The sequence below is a fragment of the Zonotrichia leucophrys genome, chromosome 1 (genome assembly GCF_028769735.1).
Source record: "Zonotrichia leucophrys gambelii isolate GWCS_2022_RI chromosome 1, RI_Zleu_2.0, whole genome shotgun sequence".
Classification (NCBI taxonomy): domain Eukaryota; kingdom Metazoa; phylum Chordata; class Aves; order Passeriformes; family Passerellidae; genus Zonotrichia; species Zonotrichia leucophrys.
In genome coordinates, this window is record NC_088169.1 from 16686479 (window position 1) to 16705969 (window position 19491).

Sequence of the window (19491 nt, forward strand, 5' to 3'; positions counted from 1 at the left end):
GAGTTCTCAGTGTTGTAAGGATTCTTTCTTGACTGAAAGATTAGGAGAGCTGTTTAATAAGGCAGCACACTTCTATGCCAAAAACTGAAAAAAGAACAACCACCCTTTCAGAGACATAGGTATCTTGTTTCTGCTGCAGGAGTGTGCAACGGATCAGGGTATGAATAGGATATTGGAGAAAGAACTGAGTGCATGCACGAGCATGAGAAGAAACTGCACAGGGTTTCAAGAAAAAACACTGTTGATAATCAAGAATATTGTTCATGGGAGGGTGCTTCAAAAGTAAAATTGAGTAAAACATTATGCCAAGCCCAGAAGGTTGCAGCACAGCTGATTCACAAGCAGACTATGCATCCCCCAACAGGAGGATGGCCACAAGGTTGCAGCTTATGATATATGAGCCCATCTTCTGTTGGCCCATCAAGGATTATGGACATACTTGTCAAAGACAAACTCCAAACAAGGAAAAGCAGAAAACAGACAGGTGGAAGTTGAAGAAAGCAAGATTGAAGCTAAGGACTATCCCATATACATAAAAGATGTAAGAACTAGTTTGTCATCACCACCCAGAGGAACTTCAGAGATAAAGTGGGGACATGAGAGCTCCTGACCCTTGTCCTCCAGCCTGCATGCTGGAGATGCTGCCCAAATCAGACACCTCTCTTGAGCACACACACGACCCTTTATACTTCTAAGTGTGTGGGTACAAGGGTACAGGTGAATGAAACCATGAAGAAATGGGCATCCATGAGTACAATCACTTCACTTCAAGACCTGCAAATATTCCCTTTATGCAAGACTGACACTAAACTTCATTATACTGATCCTTGTACACCCAGTACTGTACAGTAGGTACAGTAGTCTTGGGGAAGAAATAGAAGATGCCTTCTCAAAGCTTTTAAGGCGCAAGCAACTATAAACTGGAGAGCAATGTTGGTATCTGTTTCCAAAAAAGAGTTACCTATTCTGTTCAGAAACAAATCCTCACTTTGCTACACATCTGAAAAAATAAAAATAAAATTGCATAAAGTGTGTGATTTCTCATAATAGGCAAAGTAAAGCCATTACGTTCTACGGTGTTAGGGCTTATAAGGGACTTGCATAAAGATTGATCTAATTTAGCAATTTAAACAAAAATTAATCAGGGACTTTAAAAATGCAAATACTTTATATATCCAGACAATGTTTTAATCTTAAATGAGAAAAGCATAAATAGATATACTTTAGAAAATGAGAAGCATGCAATTGGACTATTCTCAAAAAAAAGCAAGCAGCAGACTCATTAAACTTTATTGTCCAGGTGCAGGTGCAGCTACACACAGCAAAAAGAAGTATGTGTTTTGAAGAGTTTCAGAATTGCAATATGTGTATAAGGCATAGATCTCATAAAGAATGACTCCAGTTCTCTGCAAACATTTAACAACTGCTGTTGGTTCAAAAAAGAGCACAAAGCAGTCTTAGCAAAAGTGGTCCCTATTCAAGAGCTCAGCCTGCATTCCCACTGTATCCAAAATTTCTTGATCACCACACTCTGACATCAGGTTTGTCTAGTCCCTTACTGAGGCTTTTAGCTAGGATCAAACCACACGTTAAAAGTACAATTATTAGGTCCTCTGCACAAGAATTTACAAGTTTGTACAAATTTTAACAGCTGTAATGGTATAAAAAGGAAACCACTTTCCTTTTTCCCCATTTATTGTTATCCAGGCTTTGAACGAGAAGTAAATATCACTATACTTCAAAAGAAGTTAAGAATTCCAAGAATTTTTATTCAAAAAGAATAGAAAGGTTGGTTTATATTTTAGGAGGGTATTCCATGAGTTAGGAATTACGCATAAGTGAGTAATCAAGGAAATATAAATTGCTTTAATCAGGACATTCAGAGGGACAACTTGCTATTTAAAAACACACTGTAATCTTTACTGATGAAAAAATGCAGAGCCAAGAAGAGCCTACAGTTTTCAGGAAAAAATGAAATTATAGGAAAGTTTTCACTGTTATTGTGAATGTTTTACCTACACTGTCAAAGCTCATTTTGCAGGACTCCTGAGTCTTAAAAAAAAGGACTTTAAATCCACCAAAAAAAATTTAGAAAATAAGGTAATGTGAATGGCATATTCAAGACACTTTAGTGTATTTAAATTTTAGATCAACTTGGTTGATACAAATAATTTTGAAAGCCAGACACATGATCCAGACCCGTTTTTACCATGGCACATTTAAAAATCTACATGAATGATCTTCTGAAACACTGAGTTATGCTCTTAATGGCCTTTGTTTAAATACAGTGTGTCCAGAAATCAATGATTATCCTAGTGCTCTTAGAGCTGCTCACGTGTCCTAGAAAAGTTTAAAAACTCCACAAGAATCCCTCAAAGGAAAACAATTAGCCTAAAATTTAGAAATACCATTTTGTTTGCATCAATTATGCTACACAGTAATTTGCAATTTGATGACAAGACCAGATTGTAATCCAATATTCAACCAAGTTCATACTACTACAGATGTAGTGCTATAATTAGCCATATGCTGTTCCCTCTCCCATATAATAATGTGCATTAACTATAAATTCCCTCGCTTGCACCGCTACTTTCCTAATGATCCAGGACCCTACATCAGGTGTCTAAAAATCATCTATTTCAATTCCTTCTGCTATTGCTTCTAAGAAATACTGTAGTCATGTTCCTAAACTTTAATTATCAGCATAAAATTTTCAACTTTTTGCAAGAAAAAATTACTTGTATGGACAGCATTGCTTTGGGTGCTCATCACATCCACACTTAAAAATAAGATCTCACTTACAAGGACCTTAAAATGAGATACAACTCCACAAGCTGTTTGCAATTAAGAACCATTAAGGGCAGCCACAGAACACACTGCTGCAGGTCTGAATATGATGCCTGTATTATTACAAGTGTAATGATATATAATCCCTCGGCAGATGGATTTTGCAGCAACTACTAGGGGGCTTGTTTATTGACTGGCAATCTTCCAAGCAAAGTTCTCAGTTGGGGCATAAGCAGTAACCTTTCACTTAGCAACACCAGTAGCCACAGCAATAATTCATATGAAAGATTATGTAAAATAGTATCAAAAATACATACCGTGTTTAAGAAACAAAAGAAGAAGGACAGATGTCTGGTTTATCCAGAGCCCTTAGTGTGACCAACTGGAAGAAACTGTCTGATGAAAATACTGATCTGAGATACTGTGACTGCAACAAATTGCTTGTCTTTGACTTAATTCAAATAGAAAACCATCAGTAATACATTTTACATATCTTTCCAAAGCAAGATGAATCACTCTTGTTATTTTTAACTCAGGCTTCTATGCTTCTTTCATCTACCTCCATTACTAAAGTACAAGGGTGATTCCCTGTTTGTCTCCCTCACCCTTGTTTTGAAGATCTTCTGCAGCATCAGGTGTCTCTGCACCCCAGCTTTGTACTGCATGAAATGTTATAATGGACAAGCCAACTTAAGCCACCCTAATTTGTGGTATTGAAAGCACTCACATTGTAATGCTTTAAACTGAACACATCTGAAAAAAAGAAACTTTAGTATTTTCCCCTTCCACAGCAAGTTAATTTCTCCCCTCTGAAAGCTCTCTTATCTTTGCCCTGCACCTTCCATTTCTAATATTAGCCATGGGGAGCAAAGGAGGGATGGAATGAGAATTTTTATTACTGAATACCATCCAGATCTGAGCAGGGTTCATAACATGACAAGCACAAAGGAGGAGGTAAGGAAATGGAGTAACCTACAAGGGAACTTTCAAACGCCGGTCTGGATTGTCAGAAAAGACTCAAAGGGAAACAACACAGCACAACAGCAGACATCACAGCAGCATCATTCCATGGATATATGGCTATAAAGTGACTCATTAATGAAAAACATTAACTTTCATAAAATCATTGAATATCCTTAGCTGGAAATGACCCACAAGGATCCTGGAGTCCAACTCCTGGCCATGCACAGGACACCCCAGGATTCACATCATGTCCCTGCGAGAATTGTCCACATACCTGTGGAACTCTGTCAGGCTTGGTGCTGTGACCACCTCTGTGGGGAGCTGTTCCAGTGCCCAACCAGCCTCTGGGAGAAGAACCTTTTCCTGATATCCAGCCTAACCCTCCCTAACCACTGCCTCTGGTAATTGAATGCACTTAAAGATGCATTCAGACCCACTTTGTTGAACCCTGCCCAGCCCTCGTAAGAAATCATTGAATGTGACTGATAAAGATAGCAAGGGTTTATATACAATCAAATTAAATAAAACTCTGAAACACAGCATATCTTAGCAACATATAGCAGAAGCAACAGACAGAAAACAATAAAATATATGAAAAAAAGATCTGGAACTACCTTACTTCATCCCCTCATCCTACATAGCCTTACAAGTGCGAACCCAAATGTTTACTTCAGTTAATTCCAGGACTCAGACTTTGAGAAAATTAAGACAACACCAAAGATCTAATTTTTTTTTCCAGTAGTGTAAGTAATTTTAGAATCTGATAATTTCTTCAAAATTAGTGCTTTAATGGTTTTTATTAAGAAATGCATTATGAAAAAACTCTTTTAAAATAATTGAAGAACGAGAGAGACCTGGGAATAAGACTTTGAGGAAAAGAAATAAAAGGCATCAGTAAGTATTGTGATATAGAGAATATTATAGCTCACCTTGGGAGTGAGAAGGGAGACTGAATTAGTAGTTGTCTGCCCAAGCTGTGGGAACTCAGCAAGTTCAGTTTCTATGTTCCATTCTGCCCAACTATCTGATCTTTGCAGCACTAACAGTACACACATGAATCTTCCACTTCCTTGAATGTAAATCAGCACTTTATTGACATCAATCATATTTAAAACCACATTGATATAATGCTGTCTGATTGTCTGTTTCCCCCTGCCACAGGGGACTGAGAAAACTTTGGAAGAGGTTCAGGTGAAGATAAATGTCACAATGCAGCAATGAAAAATGAAAGCTATATAAACTGTCAATAGCATATTCACATCTTCCCTGCATAGGAAGCAGTTACAGATGTTCATTTTAGTTCTCCTACATGTATAGAAAGCAATGCCTGAAGTGAATCAGCACTAATCAAGCTTGCCTCTCACTGCTGCACTCAAGGAAATGCCATGGAAGTAGAGTCTGGAAGTCCACAAAACAAATACTCTGTATGTAACATTTCACACCAGAATTCTGTAAGGAATTCAAAAGGTAATTCACTGCCTCATAGTGAAGTTTAAGCAAGTGGTTATTAAACAGTTACTATGAGCTTCAGCAGCACCACTTGCCTAATAACTCTATTTTCTTCACATAATGCTTAGGACAGATCTCAACTCTTTCTACTGCAAACATTTAATACTGGCAAATTCTATTTATCCAGAAGGTCCAGAAAGACTCATATTCATTGTATGTGTTTCACACAAGTTTTGGCACAAAACCCCACCAGTGATATGACGCTTTAGCCCAAGGAACAACAGCATTAATGGAATAATCCTCCATAGGTAAGCTGCCATTGCTGAAAGGAAACAGTATGCTGCACAGAGATTTTATCCTGGCAACAATTAAAACCAAAAATCTTGCCACAAAGCCAAATCAAATTCCATTAATTGAGAAAATTAGCATATTCCTTTTAATTACATACCAAAAAGAAAAAAAAAAACCAAAAACAAAACAGCAAAAAAATTGAGGATGAGGGGAAAGAACACAGGCAGCAATCTGGTCTCATTTTGAGAACTCAGATTTTTCATTTACTCCTCATTTAATTTTTCAATCAACGAAAATCAAATCAGTCACATCCAAAGTAAGACAAAAAAGAGCTGTACCCATTTTAGTACAAAAGATTATACCATAAAAGTTAAACCGCAATGACTGTATTCCTCAATATAAGTACTTGACTTAACACATGCTGGGGAGTTGAGGAACCTTGAGAGCCAAATCTAAAGAAAGTACATGAAAAAATACAACACACTGAAAAAACCTACAACTTTGACAAACAAGTACACTTAACTTTTAACACTAAAGGGGAATCAACAACATAAAAACTGTTAGCGGATTTGAAGTGTGAAGGTATTAATAACATCAGCAGACACAAGAGTTGGAAAACGGATTCTAACATCGACCAGGGAAATTCAGAACTCTGCTTTTATGACAATATTAGAGAAAACCCAAATGTTCTCATTTGCTCTATTAAAGCAGCACGACCAGATTCCTGGTGCCTGTACCTAAAATTTCTGAGAAAAGACCAGGAGGAACTAGGAATGAGTGCACAGTTCTAGAAACATTCGTTATGTGAACTACCTGTCATCATGATGCCTGCACTCTTTAGGGGTACAGAAAATGTAGTGGAATAGCTTGTGTGACCAGAGCTCTGCCACAACAGACACAGCTCATCTTCTGTTAAATATCCTACAAAGGCAAGGAGATCCTTGCAGAGGAGAGGAGGGCTTGAATGCATGTACATTTGCTTTCAAATAGCTGACACAAAAGTCAAAAGTTCTTTCATGAGGTTTGGAAAACAGAACAATAGGGGGAACACCTTACATTAGGGGGAACACCTGTTTCAAAGTACCTTGTAAAGAGAGCAAAATAGATAACGCCTTTTTAATGGAAGCCTTACAATAAAATCCAGTTTTCAGAGAGAACTTAGAGCACTCCAACATTTGCTGCAAGGGTAATACAGCATGATGGAGACAACCAGATTTTTGGAAAACAGAGAAGGCAATTGCTTGACACTGATCAATGAACCAACCATGACAACCTCATGTGTGTGCACCCTGACAAGAGACCACTGTGCAAGGAGGAATTAGTGATGTGCATCACTAATTGCTCACTATTGCTAATTAGTGATGCACATCACTAATTAGCTCACACATCACCTGAGCTGGCCCAGACCCAGCTGCCTGGACTGCAGAACAAACTCAGCCAGGTCACTGTAGCAGAGGAGCCTGCAAGCAGCTCCCACTCAGCATCTGAGCTGCATAACCTGTCTGGCCTTGCCTTTATCCAGGGATGTAGCAAGAAGTTCTCCTGAGAACATCTTTCTGTTTGATAATAGAATTGCTCAGGAGTTTTCTTTTAAAATAATTCTGCAATAGCTTGAATGACGAAAATAATGAAGAAACCCTCTTACAGACTGGTCTTCACAGAATGCTGCACTCTGATCAGAGGCCATTTTGATGCTGTTCAACTGAAGATTCCCAAAATCTGAAGGAATCTAAGATCACCTGTTTCATTTTTTTACTTTATTCTAGTGAAGTTAATACTCACTGAAGAAGCAGCACTTTAAATTACAATTTACAGAGCCTGTGCTCCTTTCTTATGGATATTACAGCAGACCAGCATCTCCACCATGACAGTGGAATTTAAGATTCTGAAATAATTAAGAGAGAGGGACAATAGAAATACAACCCTGGACTTTCAAAAGAACAGATTTCATCTAGTTCTAAGATCTGCTTCGAGACAGCCCTGAAGAGCAAAGGAGCCTATGAGAGGTGGTTGTTCCACAGGAATTACCTCCTCTAAGTACAGTGATGGCCATGGGAAAATTTTCTCAAGTTGGCCAGCATGGGTAAAAGGGGAATTCCTGACTCTGCTCAAACACAAACAAATAGTGTGCAGTGTGAAGAACTGGGTTACCTGTAGAAACATTAAAAAAAAAAAGTTTTCAAAGGGAAAACCATGACCCAGCTAGTCCATAGGGATTCCAATAATAAAAGACATGAAAAAGGCTGAAATACTCAGAAGAAATGTAATGATTCTGCTACATATGCATATTCACTATATTTTCTAATGAGTAAAATGTAACTTTCTTTAAGGGGTCAGCAAATATTTCTTTTATGTATTCTGAGGCAGACAAACAACTTACCAGAACACAATGCAAGAGTATTACAGAAGGCTCAAACAAGGCAAAATCAAATATTAGGCTAAGAAGACATTGCCTGGAAGTATTAAACCTATTCCAGAGGTTATTCTTCACTATTCTTCAATGCACTGAAGTGCTAAATAATTCTAACTAACATTTATTTTTGTTTCTTTTTAATATGGGAACTGAGTGGTGTTTATCTCAAAGAAAAAGGTCTAAAAATGCCTCATGCTATTAAGAACCACCAAAACACATTCTTAAGATAAAAGGCAAAAACCCCCATCTCATTAGGCAGGAGATGTTGGACTTATAAGAACAACTGGTACCAAACTTCCAAATCATTAAACTGTATACCCTCAGGCTCCAGACCTTTCGTAACACACAGTACACTGCAAGAGAAGGAGAAGTCAAGGAGATTTCATCCATTTCAACTATGCTTTTAGAGAAACTGCATCAGCACACACCTTCCTGCACACCTGGCTAACCTAAAAACCGCCATCAATTTATGCATACAAATACATGTATATAGGCATAGAATCATAGAATGTCCTGAGTTGGAAGGTACTCACAAGAATCATTAAAGTCCAATAAGTCCTGGCCCTGCACATGATACCCCAAGAATCAGAGCATTTGCCTGAGAGCCTTGTCCAAGTGCCTTTCATGGTTTGACTGCTTGGATGAACCCATCTTCCTCTCCAGCCTGGCTTGTGGTGAGCTCTGCCTCACCCTGAGAAACAACCCCTGCTCCAGCATCATCATCTTCTCCACCTCCCTCAGGCATCTAAGGATGTATCTACCTCATTTCTATAAAGTCTACTTGCAGCTGCAATTGCCAGCGTTCCTCCTACAAACACAGTTTATTATCTCACCGTGCAACACTTTCTTTTCACACTGGCTTTTGGCTTCCTTTTTTCTTTAGGCTTCTTCTCCATGTGCCCATCTTTGGAGACCTATGGCCTTACCACAGCATCTTCCTATCATATTACTGCCCAACAACTCTACATGAAGCAGGAAGACCACTTTGTAAAGTAAAAGGGATGTTGGTCTTCTTTAAAGGGCAAGCATTTGAAAAGTCTTAAACATTAGCAAAGATTCTTTTCCTCAGCCATGATCTCTGACACTACTGAAGTGTTCAAGTGGCTTCTGTTTTCAGAAAACAGCCAAAATCCAAACAAGCCAAGACAGCCCTTTAAAATAGTTTGTAACTATCAAATGTATTTCCAGTATTTTTAAACACAATGCACTTCAGTGTATTTCCTTAGGAAACATCCTCTGACTAAATGAAAAAATAGGAGAAAGCTTTTCAGAGCATCATCTCTGCTTTTTTTTTTAACATTATTTGCATTAGCTTAGCATCAGAAAAAACTCCTCAAATAAACAAGTAATCTTTATGCACAAACCACAATTAGCAATGAAGGATTTGGGATAAAAACAGCCTGTGTAATAATGTAAATACAGTCATTCTAGAGGACCTAGTTTAGCTTTTCTGGTAATGTTCTTTTACCAAAGGAAAAACACATCTAATAATGACAAGGTATTTGTTCCTGATGCCATTCTCTCCTATTTAAATCTATGTACATATGCCACTAAAATGCACTGAGGTAAAAAGCTATATATTTACTGAAGCACTAGTGGATTATATGTTGGCAAATTGCTGCAATTAAGGGCTGGCTCCTCATTTCACACAAAATTTACCCTCTCAACAATACAGTGGAGATATATTGACTTAAAATAGCTGGGAATTTGATTCTGGCATATTACCACTATTTATAAACATCAATATAAATACCTCTATATTCAAAAGTATGTCCAGTAAAAAATTAAAACAAAAAAAACCCCAAAAAACAAAAAAACCAACAACAACAACAACAACCAAAAACACGGCAAAACTCACACAAAAAACCAAACAAAAAAACCCAAAAAATCACCAAAACCCCCAAAAAATCACCAAAAAAGCCCAAACCATATATCCTTGCATGTCCAGGTAAGTCTGTTAAGTCTTTATGAAAGTGTATTTCATCATTTTATTCCTATACAAGTAGGAAAGGCCAACATTTAACTTTTAGACAGCTACTCTGTTTTTGGTAAAATAGACAGATTCTAAACTCATGTGTTCTCAGAAGCTCAGTGCAGCTTGTTTTAAGTGAGAATCATAAATCAGTTAGATGAAAACAGCAACATGCCCTCACCTTTTTCTTTAGATCTCCAAAAACTGGAAGCTCTAGGTCTTAGTAAACCCACCTGCTAGAAGCTTAAAGCAATAACACTTTGTTTTAAACATTTAGCACAGCTGTTTCCATCAAGACAAAGCTATAGAAAAAAAATGGTGAGACTACTAGAAAATTTAGATGCTAACAAGGAAGGCAGCAGTCTCACACAGGCTGTTGGAACATTTCCTTGTGCTAAAGGAAAGACTTTCCTTTCTAGATACCTGGTGTGCTGCAAGGTATTCTCATAGGAAGTTGGGCAACAGCTTACCCTGCCAATACACCATGCTTTTAGAGTACTGAACTCTTCTGCATGAGCATGAATAGACATGCATAGCTTAAATTTCACTCAGCAATGCAGGAAATCTGAGAAACTTATTGAGTCTGGGTGAGGTACTTTCCACAAAGAACAGAGACGCCTAGTACAAACTGCATCATCACTACCCAGGTGTTCTCAAACTACTCACCCTGAATTTTCATACCATAAATATCTAAAATGACCCAATTTACCTAAGTCACTCAACTGACTGTTGTACATCCCCAAGGCCAACAAGGCTTCAGCTGGAGAGGATCTTAAGTTCCAATTTATTTTTCCTTTTTTAAGTGCACAACAGTGTAAGACACACCAGATAGAACCACACACTGTATGCAAAAGCCCTTCTGTGTACACGCTAAAAGCCACCATAGGAACATAAACCCTCTGCACACTCCTAACTTATTCTAGAAAAAGGTATGAACTACATAAAAAGACTTGTATAGATTCCTGGATCACTAAAATTCTGTGATTCAGAAATGTTTTGCTTCAGAGAAGTTATTTTGTTAAATGACTTCACTGCAGCTTCAAAGACAGCAAAGTTGTTTGTGTCAGCTCCGTGCTGATGAGCAGCAAGTTCAGATACATGCAACTTATACACTAGTTAAAATAGTGTAGACAGGTTGCCAGACTTCATTTTTGTATCAAACAGAGGTTTTTCTTTCCTTCTTAACTTCTTCTCCAAATTAAAATCAACAATCAAAAAAGTCACTGCTTTCTCACTGCTATTTGATCATCCTACAGATGTCAAAATCCCTCATGGACTCCCCTTTCTCTCCCCTGCCCCTTCCAAGGCAGCCAAGTGCTTCTACAGCAGTATCTGGCAAATAGTTTGGCATTCTAATTAAGAATGCTTGAGCAAAACTGTGTTCCAAAACGTTTTTGGTCTCTTTTCTTAAAAACTCTGTAAGTTTAAATTAATTAAATATTAGTAATATTTCAGAGAAATATTAAACACAAAAAATTGAGATCTGGTACTAGATATAGCCATTTCCCCTGAAACTTGCAATTAAGCTTGCTTTAAGTACCTTAGTGCAAGAAAAAGTCCACCCCAGATGCCATGTCTTATACATATTAACATGTTAGCTCTCATCAAAAGTCACTGCTTCACTCAAACACCAACATTTCCCTCTGACTTAAAAGTAATTCACTTACCTTGTGTCTGCATTTAAGTACAACACCATAGGCTCCTGAAACAGAGAAATTGAGAGATAAGCCATCTCAAAAGCAGAAAAAAATTAAAAGTAGCAAGATAAAACAGCGTTCAGCAACCTCCTAACCACAGAAGTAACATTGTTCCCAGTACTATTATTCAGAACTTACATATGTAGGTTCTAAATCTCTGTACACTGAAGCAATTCCATAAAAATTGCTCAAAAGTAAATGGATTTTAAGACACTGAAATTATTTTTTTTAAAATGTGCTTGCAGGTAAGTTTGAGAACTTGCATTTCCCTAGTACCACTAATGAGAAATCAACACATTAAACTTTTAAAAGGAAAAAAACCAAAACTGCAAAAAACCCCAAGCCTCCACAAAACTATTCTATTTCTCTTCCCTTCGTTTCAGCTTCCAAACTCCTTCATCCATATGACAAGGAAATCAGCAGATAATAAAGATAATAAACACGTACAAGAAAAATTGTGCAGTTGGTAGCTTATTATCATCTAAGTGAAATCTACAAAACTCTAATTAATCTTTTTTTAAGATACTACTTACCTTCACCTACAACTCCAAGGATCTCAAATTTATTCATCACATTACCAATGTTAGGAATCTTCATCAAGACAAATTCCTCTTACGGTGAGAGCCACAAAACATGGCACAAATGGGACCCTCTGAAGATTTTGCAAAAGGCAGTTGTGAAAAGGCTCTTGGGGAAAAAAAACTTTCACCTTGATCAATCAGACTTCTCACACCCTCTTTTAATTTCTAGGCAATCAATAGCTTCCTGGGGAAAGAACAGAAAACAACATAATTAGTACTTTGATTTATTTCAGCAAGAGAAAGCAATGGTACACAGACATTACACCAACAGAGTCTAACAATTTTAACAGACAATTAATTTACTTCTACATTTGATGATCAGGAGAGCTTAGCAGCAGCTATAATGGACAGAGCCCACTGACACCACACATCTGACACAGCAGCTGGCCATGTAATCCCATACACAGGATATCTATTACAATAATAACTACACAGGATGTCTATTACAATAATAACTGGCATAAAGTAATTTTCTACAGAACCGAGGCAAACAAAAATGTTGTCAGGAACAAGCTCAGTAAGCAAAAATAAGCTTGTCATTATTTATGGTCTGCTTGGTGTATGTTGATAGCTATGTACAGAAACAAATTTTGTTTAGTTATTTTCTCATTTGTCCACTGTAATGATAAAAAGGAAATGGCAGCAAGAACACTCTACAGGAGAAAATAGCTTTCTACTACTATTTTCTGTGATTATTAAGAAAAAAATGAAAGGAAATTAATTTGCTAGACTGACAAGGAATGAGATTTGAAAATTATTTCCATTATCAGCTTATTTAAGAAATAATACAGAAAAGATAATGTCTTTAAAGGGTTTTTTCCATGTTCCCCAAACACTGAAGTAATTTTTCAAATTAAGCAACTATATGTAGGGTAAAGTACAAAGATTTTTTCGGCTGTTTTAGGCTTACCACTTCTCTGCTATCCTATTAGAAGCTTGATTTTACTAATTCAGACTGCATTTGCTCCCTTAATATTAAAGGCACATATCCCACATTCAAAAATGGGGAAAGAAAAACCCTCAAATGGTTTCACCATGAATTGGAAATATACCATCTTCACAATTCAGTGACTCAAGGACTGAACTACTCATGAAGAACAGAATGGAAGTGAATACATTTAATTAAGTTATGTGTAATGGGTGAGTGTGACCCAATAATGCTGGGTTCAGCTCACACAAATGGGATGTCACTGTAAGCCAGGGGTGCTGGCCAAAAGCCCAGTTTTGACATGGTCATACACAACAAAAGGACAACCCAAGGGTGGAGAGGAATCACAATGACATTTGCTTCAGCAAGACACAGGCAGATCATGTGGGGAGGGGTTGTTAGTTTAGAAGCAACTCCAGAGTTAATCAACCACGGTGATTTGAAAATAAAGCGCTGAGTTCCAAATTAAAGGGATAGTTAGGGTTTTCTGGTTTGCTTTTGTTTTTTAGAAAAAGCTGTCCAGTCCTTTATTAATTATTTCAGTGGTTTAATTTACTGTTCTAATTAATCAATTTTTTTTCTTCACTGGTGAATTGTACAAAATACTCCTTCCTTCCCCTTCCATATGTTCTCCTCCTATTTCATTTGGCATCTCCTCACAAAAGCCTTTTTGCTGTTTGTCCAGACTTTCTGGTTACACTAACGAACTTTAAAAAATGAGGTCCTGGAAAAACAGGAGCATCTGCTCAGCTGCACCCATCAACAGAACAGAGCCCACACTGAGCTGCTTCTGCTTTCTGCTGGAACAGGCTGGTGCCAGGCACAGGGTGCAGCTGAGTGACAGAAATACTGCCACAGGGACCTTGAAACAACCATAGATGCCACCATAACGCAATTGAGGCACAACAGAACCAGTCAGCCAAGCTCAGAACAGCAAAATTACTTGCCAGAAAGAAAGGAAAAGTCAGAAAACATATATTGTTTTCTATCAGCACTATTCAGTAACATCACCAAATCTGTTACTTCAGTTCCCAACATTATTCACTGACAAGTCCTACCAGAAATTAGTTTGTGATAAATTGATTACTCTCATTCTTCCTAACAGTGTGCACAATACTTCCTAGATATATGATGAAACAGTAAAGAAACTTATGAGATAATGTACCAAAAGCTCAAGAAGAAATTAAGATGCAGTTTCCTTTTTCCCTCATCCACAATTTCTAAATTTCTCATAAACTATTTAAAGCTATACAGGCCTGCAGCTTGTGATCCACTATTTTTATTTTCAGTTCTGCAAGTTTATTCAGTATGAATTCTCGTTTTTTATTGGGAACAAAGGTTAGACTTGGAAGCAGCTAATCTTCCTTTCTGAAATCCCCCAGCTGGGGAGGTTGTGGATCCCCAACCCCAGCAGTGTTAAAGGCCACGCTGGATAAGCATCCTGAATAGTGGGAGGTGTTCCTGCACATGGCAGGGTTGGGAGAACGTGATCTTTAAGGTCCCTTCTAACTCTTAAAATTCTGTGGTTCTATGAAATTCAATGCTGTATATCCTCTCCCCACTGATAACATATCACCTTCCCTTTTCACTTCATTAGAGGAGCCACAGAAAGCTGATCCCCTGCTACCCCTGAATTCATGGCACCTAGAGAAGCATTTGCAAGTCCTTAAAGATAAAATCCTGCCAACCCACTTAGTGATTTTCACTAAGTGAAATCGGTGACACACTTCAGCTGGCCCAAAGAAACACACAAAGCAGCTTCCCTGACTGTCCCCAAGGCGCATCAGGAGTGACTGACACCACAGGGAACACAGGGGGGCTCCCAAAAGCAAACTGCACCTGAGTGAGCCCCTCTTCTACGCTGGCTCCTCAGCTTTGTGCCCAATTCTGCTGAGGGCATTTTATGAGAACTTCATCTTGAAATTAAAAGGAAACTAGTGAAAGATGACTAGTGGCACACAGCAGTAGTATGGATTTATATCCAAACACTTTTTGCCCCAACTCTTCTGCCTCAAACTGGGCTACAATTCAAACTTTAGTGAAGTTAAGACTAGTCAGACCCATTTAATCTCTAGACAAAATTTATATGCTTATTTGAGATCTCTGTCTTCAAAAGCTGCTGAAAGATTAAAATCAAGCTGCTAAAATAATTGTTCAGTGGCAGTAGCCACAACTTGGGATTCTTCTCGTTTTCAGAAGGCACTGGCCTTGTTAAGAGTGTTTTGAAAATCACTGATTCTTGCAGGGAATCTGGTAACATGAACTCAAAACTCCATGAATGACACAGAGTTTTAATGATTGTGAGAGTAACTGTAATCACAAAAACAAGGAAAAACACCTAGGAGTTTAAACAAAAGCTTAAGCAAAACAGAAGCTTAAACAACAAAAGTAATTTCAAGAAAGTTTTCCATAGCAAGAACTACTTAATTCTATAACTTAGTAAGGACAGGCTGGATTCTTTCAAGCTGAACACTGGAGATAGCAAGGAAAACCTCAGCTAATAGCAAGGAAAACCTAATAGCTGCCACAATTTCATTCTTTGCACTGAGTGCCACACTGGTCTGTTTTCCTAAGCTGCCTGCTGTCTAGAACAACCCTTGCAGAGGTGGAAATAAGGCCATCGTTTACCTCTTTTGAGCCTTTGGGCTCTCAGTATGGAAACAGAAGTCATTCTCCTAATACCCCTTTCTAAGGCAGCCAGATTCACTGCACATCAACAATTTTATGAATCAAACCAACAGATCTCTGAGATGCTCTCAACTAATGTTTTATGATATTCTACAAAAAGCAGAGTCAACTCAGCAAAGTGAAACGTCATGAGATGAACACAAAAAATTAGTTTTGTTTAATCCAGAAGTGTAACAGTGTGAGATTTTAATACAAAAGTAACTGTTCTGCAATAGCATGTAAGGCTTATATGTAAATCCCAGAAAACATACAATCATTTGCAAACTAAGTATACAGAATACTACAGTATTATGTACCTGAACATTTGAATTTAAATTAAAGCAGTGGGGAAAACCCGCAGCTTTTTCATAACTCCTTTTCCCTTCAGGACCATTAAGAATTCTAGTGCATCACCCAAAAGCATCAGACTTAACCACTCAACCCAAAGCCTCAATGGTTAGAAATGCTATTCTTTATTTCATAATCATCAATATCTGTGTGGAGAGAGAAGCACTTTTTACACAGTCAGATTTCAGTAGATACACTTAGTGAGAATAATGAAACGTGAGGTAGATGTTTGGCTTCACAAAACATAGAGAAGTAAATCTGTTCTAGAAATACAGTTAAATTTGTATATCTACATCTTGAAAATCAAGTATTCAGTTAATTTCATTTATCATGACAGAAAGAATTCAATCTACATCCTGCTGAACTTAGTTACAAACTTCTACCTGACTTCAAAGTCAGCCATGTGCTTTTAAACTCAAGCTTCTTGCCAGCAGATAATACACCCCTCTTGCTCTTCTAACACAAGAAGTAACTTAATCTGTTTTATTTATTATGTTTACCCACCATGAGGCCACAACTAGAAATTTCTAGAGGCTGATTTACATTTTCCTCTGTGCATTAACAAAACAGCAGGTTCCTACACAAATGTAAAGAACTTATACCATACCACCTTTGATGGTTATGCATTAATCCACACCCTGGCATGTCTTCTGTCAAACAAGGTTCATGGATGGAAGAAGCATTAACCACTTCTGTCAGCAATGATGCATCATTCAGCACCTTTACTCTTCCTCCCCAATATACATGTAGCTCTATTCATTGAGGTTTTCCAGGAAAACCTCAGTTAGATTTACAAGCACCCAATTCAGTGTTAGAGCAGTAAATACAAGTGACAAGGTAAAGAAAATAGGTGAGATTTTTTTTTCTGGATTTATTGATCTTGAGGAATGTGTCACATTCATTATAAGGAATTACTGATCAGGAAGAAAAAAAATCAGTATATGAAAAGCTGTCAGGAGGAAGCAGCAGTAACATTCTGACTTAAGGAATGCAGAGAAAAATAATCCAATCATACTCCTAGTGACATTGTACCAATCTCACTCCATAATTTGGAAAAAAAGCTACCACTTTATTTTTCCATTTTATGGAGGGACAGTAGACCTTCTAAATGAGATAAGATTCTGGAGAAAGAGCCATCAAGATTTCACAATATGAAGAAATTCACAACAAGGAAGATGAAAAAAAGAAAAAGCTAAGGAGATAAAAATCAACAATAACAATTATAGCAAGCCATTTTTCATACTCAAAACTTCAATCTATCCTCCTCTGCTCATAAGAAAAAATTAGGAATGAAAAGAACAGCTGGTGAAAATAAATACAAAATGTAGAAAGCTGTCAAAGTTGAACAAATTATGTAAAAGCAAAACACCAAGGTTCCTTGCACAGGCTCACAGATTTTAAAATTCAGTTCCAGAAAGCTTTTCTTGACATTGCTAATATCAGCATTGGACCCTGACTTCACCATTGCTGGTTTTTGGAGAATTTGCTTGGGGTTTTTTGCTTTTGGGTTTTTTAATAGCTGTTGATACACCAAAACCTGCAAATGCATCTGAATGATTATACATCAATGGAAGGCATCATCACTTGAATGGCCTAAAGGCAACAGATCTCCCTGGCCACAGGGCCAGCAGTGCATGGGGGAAGAACTTGAACAAAGTTCCCATCCTGCAGATGGGAAATCAGAAAAAGGGTGAATCAGTTCCCAACTATTCAAGATACCTGTTTGGTTAAATTCCTAAGGGAAAACTGAGCTTGAAGGCCAGGGAAGAAATAATGACTTGGTTTGCTTTATCTTGTTCTATGAGTGCTCTTTTTTTTGTATCCAAGTACAGATTCAAAAATAAATTCAGCTCATCCTGGATATATGAACTAAATTCACTTCTGAGTTAAAACACAGGATTCACGATCTTCCCTAACAGCTGTGGCCAACTCAAAAAGAGTGGGTGCTTAGCAGGATGCTTCTACGACCATACTGACAAATAAGCAGACTGATTATGAAAGCACTGAGCACAAAAGCAGCTCCCATGAGTCATAACAGGAGGACAGGAAAGACAATTTTGCTTCCATTTTAGTCTTGCTCTCCAGCAAGAACCTTAACAAGAAAGTCTATTGTGGGTGTGACAGCTTCTTACGCACTTGATGCCAGTCTTGGCGCACGCTGGGGGGGCCTCACTGTACCTGTGGCAGCTCTGGAGGAAAATCATCAGTGTGCACAGGACAAAACTCCCAACAGCAACCTGGGAAACCCAAAGCCTTCGCAGTCTCTTCTGGCACAAGGTGCCTGACACTTTACACTTTCATTTCTATCCAATACAAGTGCCCAACATTTGTAGCTGAAGTAAAAGCACACTTTGGCTTAGTGATATATTCTTAGGCAAAGAGAAGGAATTATTAATTTTTTTTAGCTAATAGAAGGTTTTATTTTATAACAGAATAGCTTGTTGTGGAAGAAGCTAATATTTTTTTATCTGACACAATATTTGTAGTGGTCTCCTTGGAAGTTGGTTCTTGATTTTAATCTTCCCTTCTCTCTTCTCAGAGCATCAGTCTCCAGTAATATCCTATATTAATTTGTCATGTTGCCTATGATTTAGTCCCATATTATTTTTGACAATCTGCCATGGACTTTAAATCCTCAATATAATATTACAAAATAATATTACAGACTTTTCCATCTTTAGCAGCACCAAAACAAAAGCTGCTGTTACACATCAGGACTCACTTTGCAGCTGACTCCAATGTTTAAAGATACATTCTTAGGAATAAGAAGGAAAAAAAAAGGCACAAGGGCAGAGGGTGTTCCTGTCCAAGAAAAGTACAATATATTCTCTTGAAGGGGACATGTTAGAAGCAGCCAGCCAGCTGGAGCTCTGCTCAGGAGTCTGAGCTCAGCAGGGCAGCTGTGGAAGAACGGAGCTGCTGAGTGTGCCCACCACGCTCCAGGTCCCTGGCATCCCCTGGCACCACGAGCTTCCTCTGCACAAGGGCAGCAGCCCCGACCAGCCCTGCACAAAACAACACATGCACAAGTGCTGGCCACTTCAGGAAAAGTCCTCTGATGCCTCTTACCTGGATCGGCCACTGAATCTTTCATATATGCACACACAAAGCATGCTGGTGATTGTGTGAGACTGAAATTCTGCTAATCTGACAAAGTTTTCCCCCTCCTTCCAACCCAGTTTTGTCTTCATTGTTCTAAAAATAACTCCCATTCACATTCTAAAAGTCAGATGTTCCTCGCTGCACTGTATTTGGCTGAGATGGATCTTTCTCATAAGAGCACAGAAAAGTAAAGGTGAATAAAAAGTATTTATAAATAGCAAACAAATGCCAAAACTAAATTCTGTGGGCATTCTAATGCAGATCAAAACAACTGCAATGACTACTCTTCTTGT

General features: G+C 38.0%; 1 protein-coding gene across 3 annotated transcripts in view; it reads right to left on the reverse strand.

Annotated features, from left to right (window-relative positions):
• Window positions 1–19491, reverse strand: part of CDKL5 (cyclin dependent kinase like 5) — a 130665-nt gene that overhangs the window by 70119 nt on the left and 41055 nt on the right. For all 3 annotated transcript variants that reach the window (XM_064707793.1, XM_064707773.1, XM_064707784.1), the window contains exons 2-3: window positions 12106–12337; window positions 11543–11577 (exon numbers count right to left, since the gene is read on the reverse strand). In XM_064707793.1, the coding sequence (XP_064563863.1) occupies window positions 11543–11577; window positions 12106–12169 (99 nt within the window). In that variant the 5' untranslated portion in view covers window positions 12170–12337. The remainder of the gene's footprint in view (window positions 1–11542; window positions 11578–12105; window positions 12338–19491) is intronic.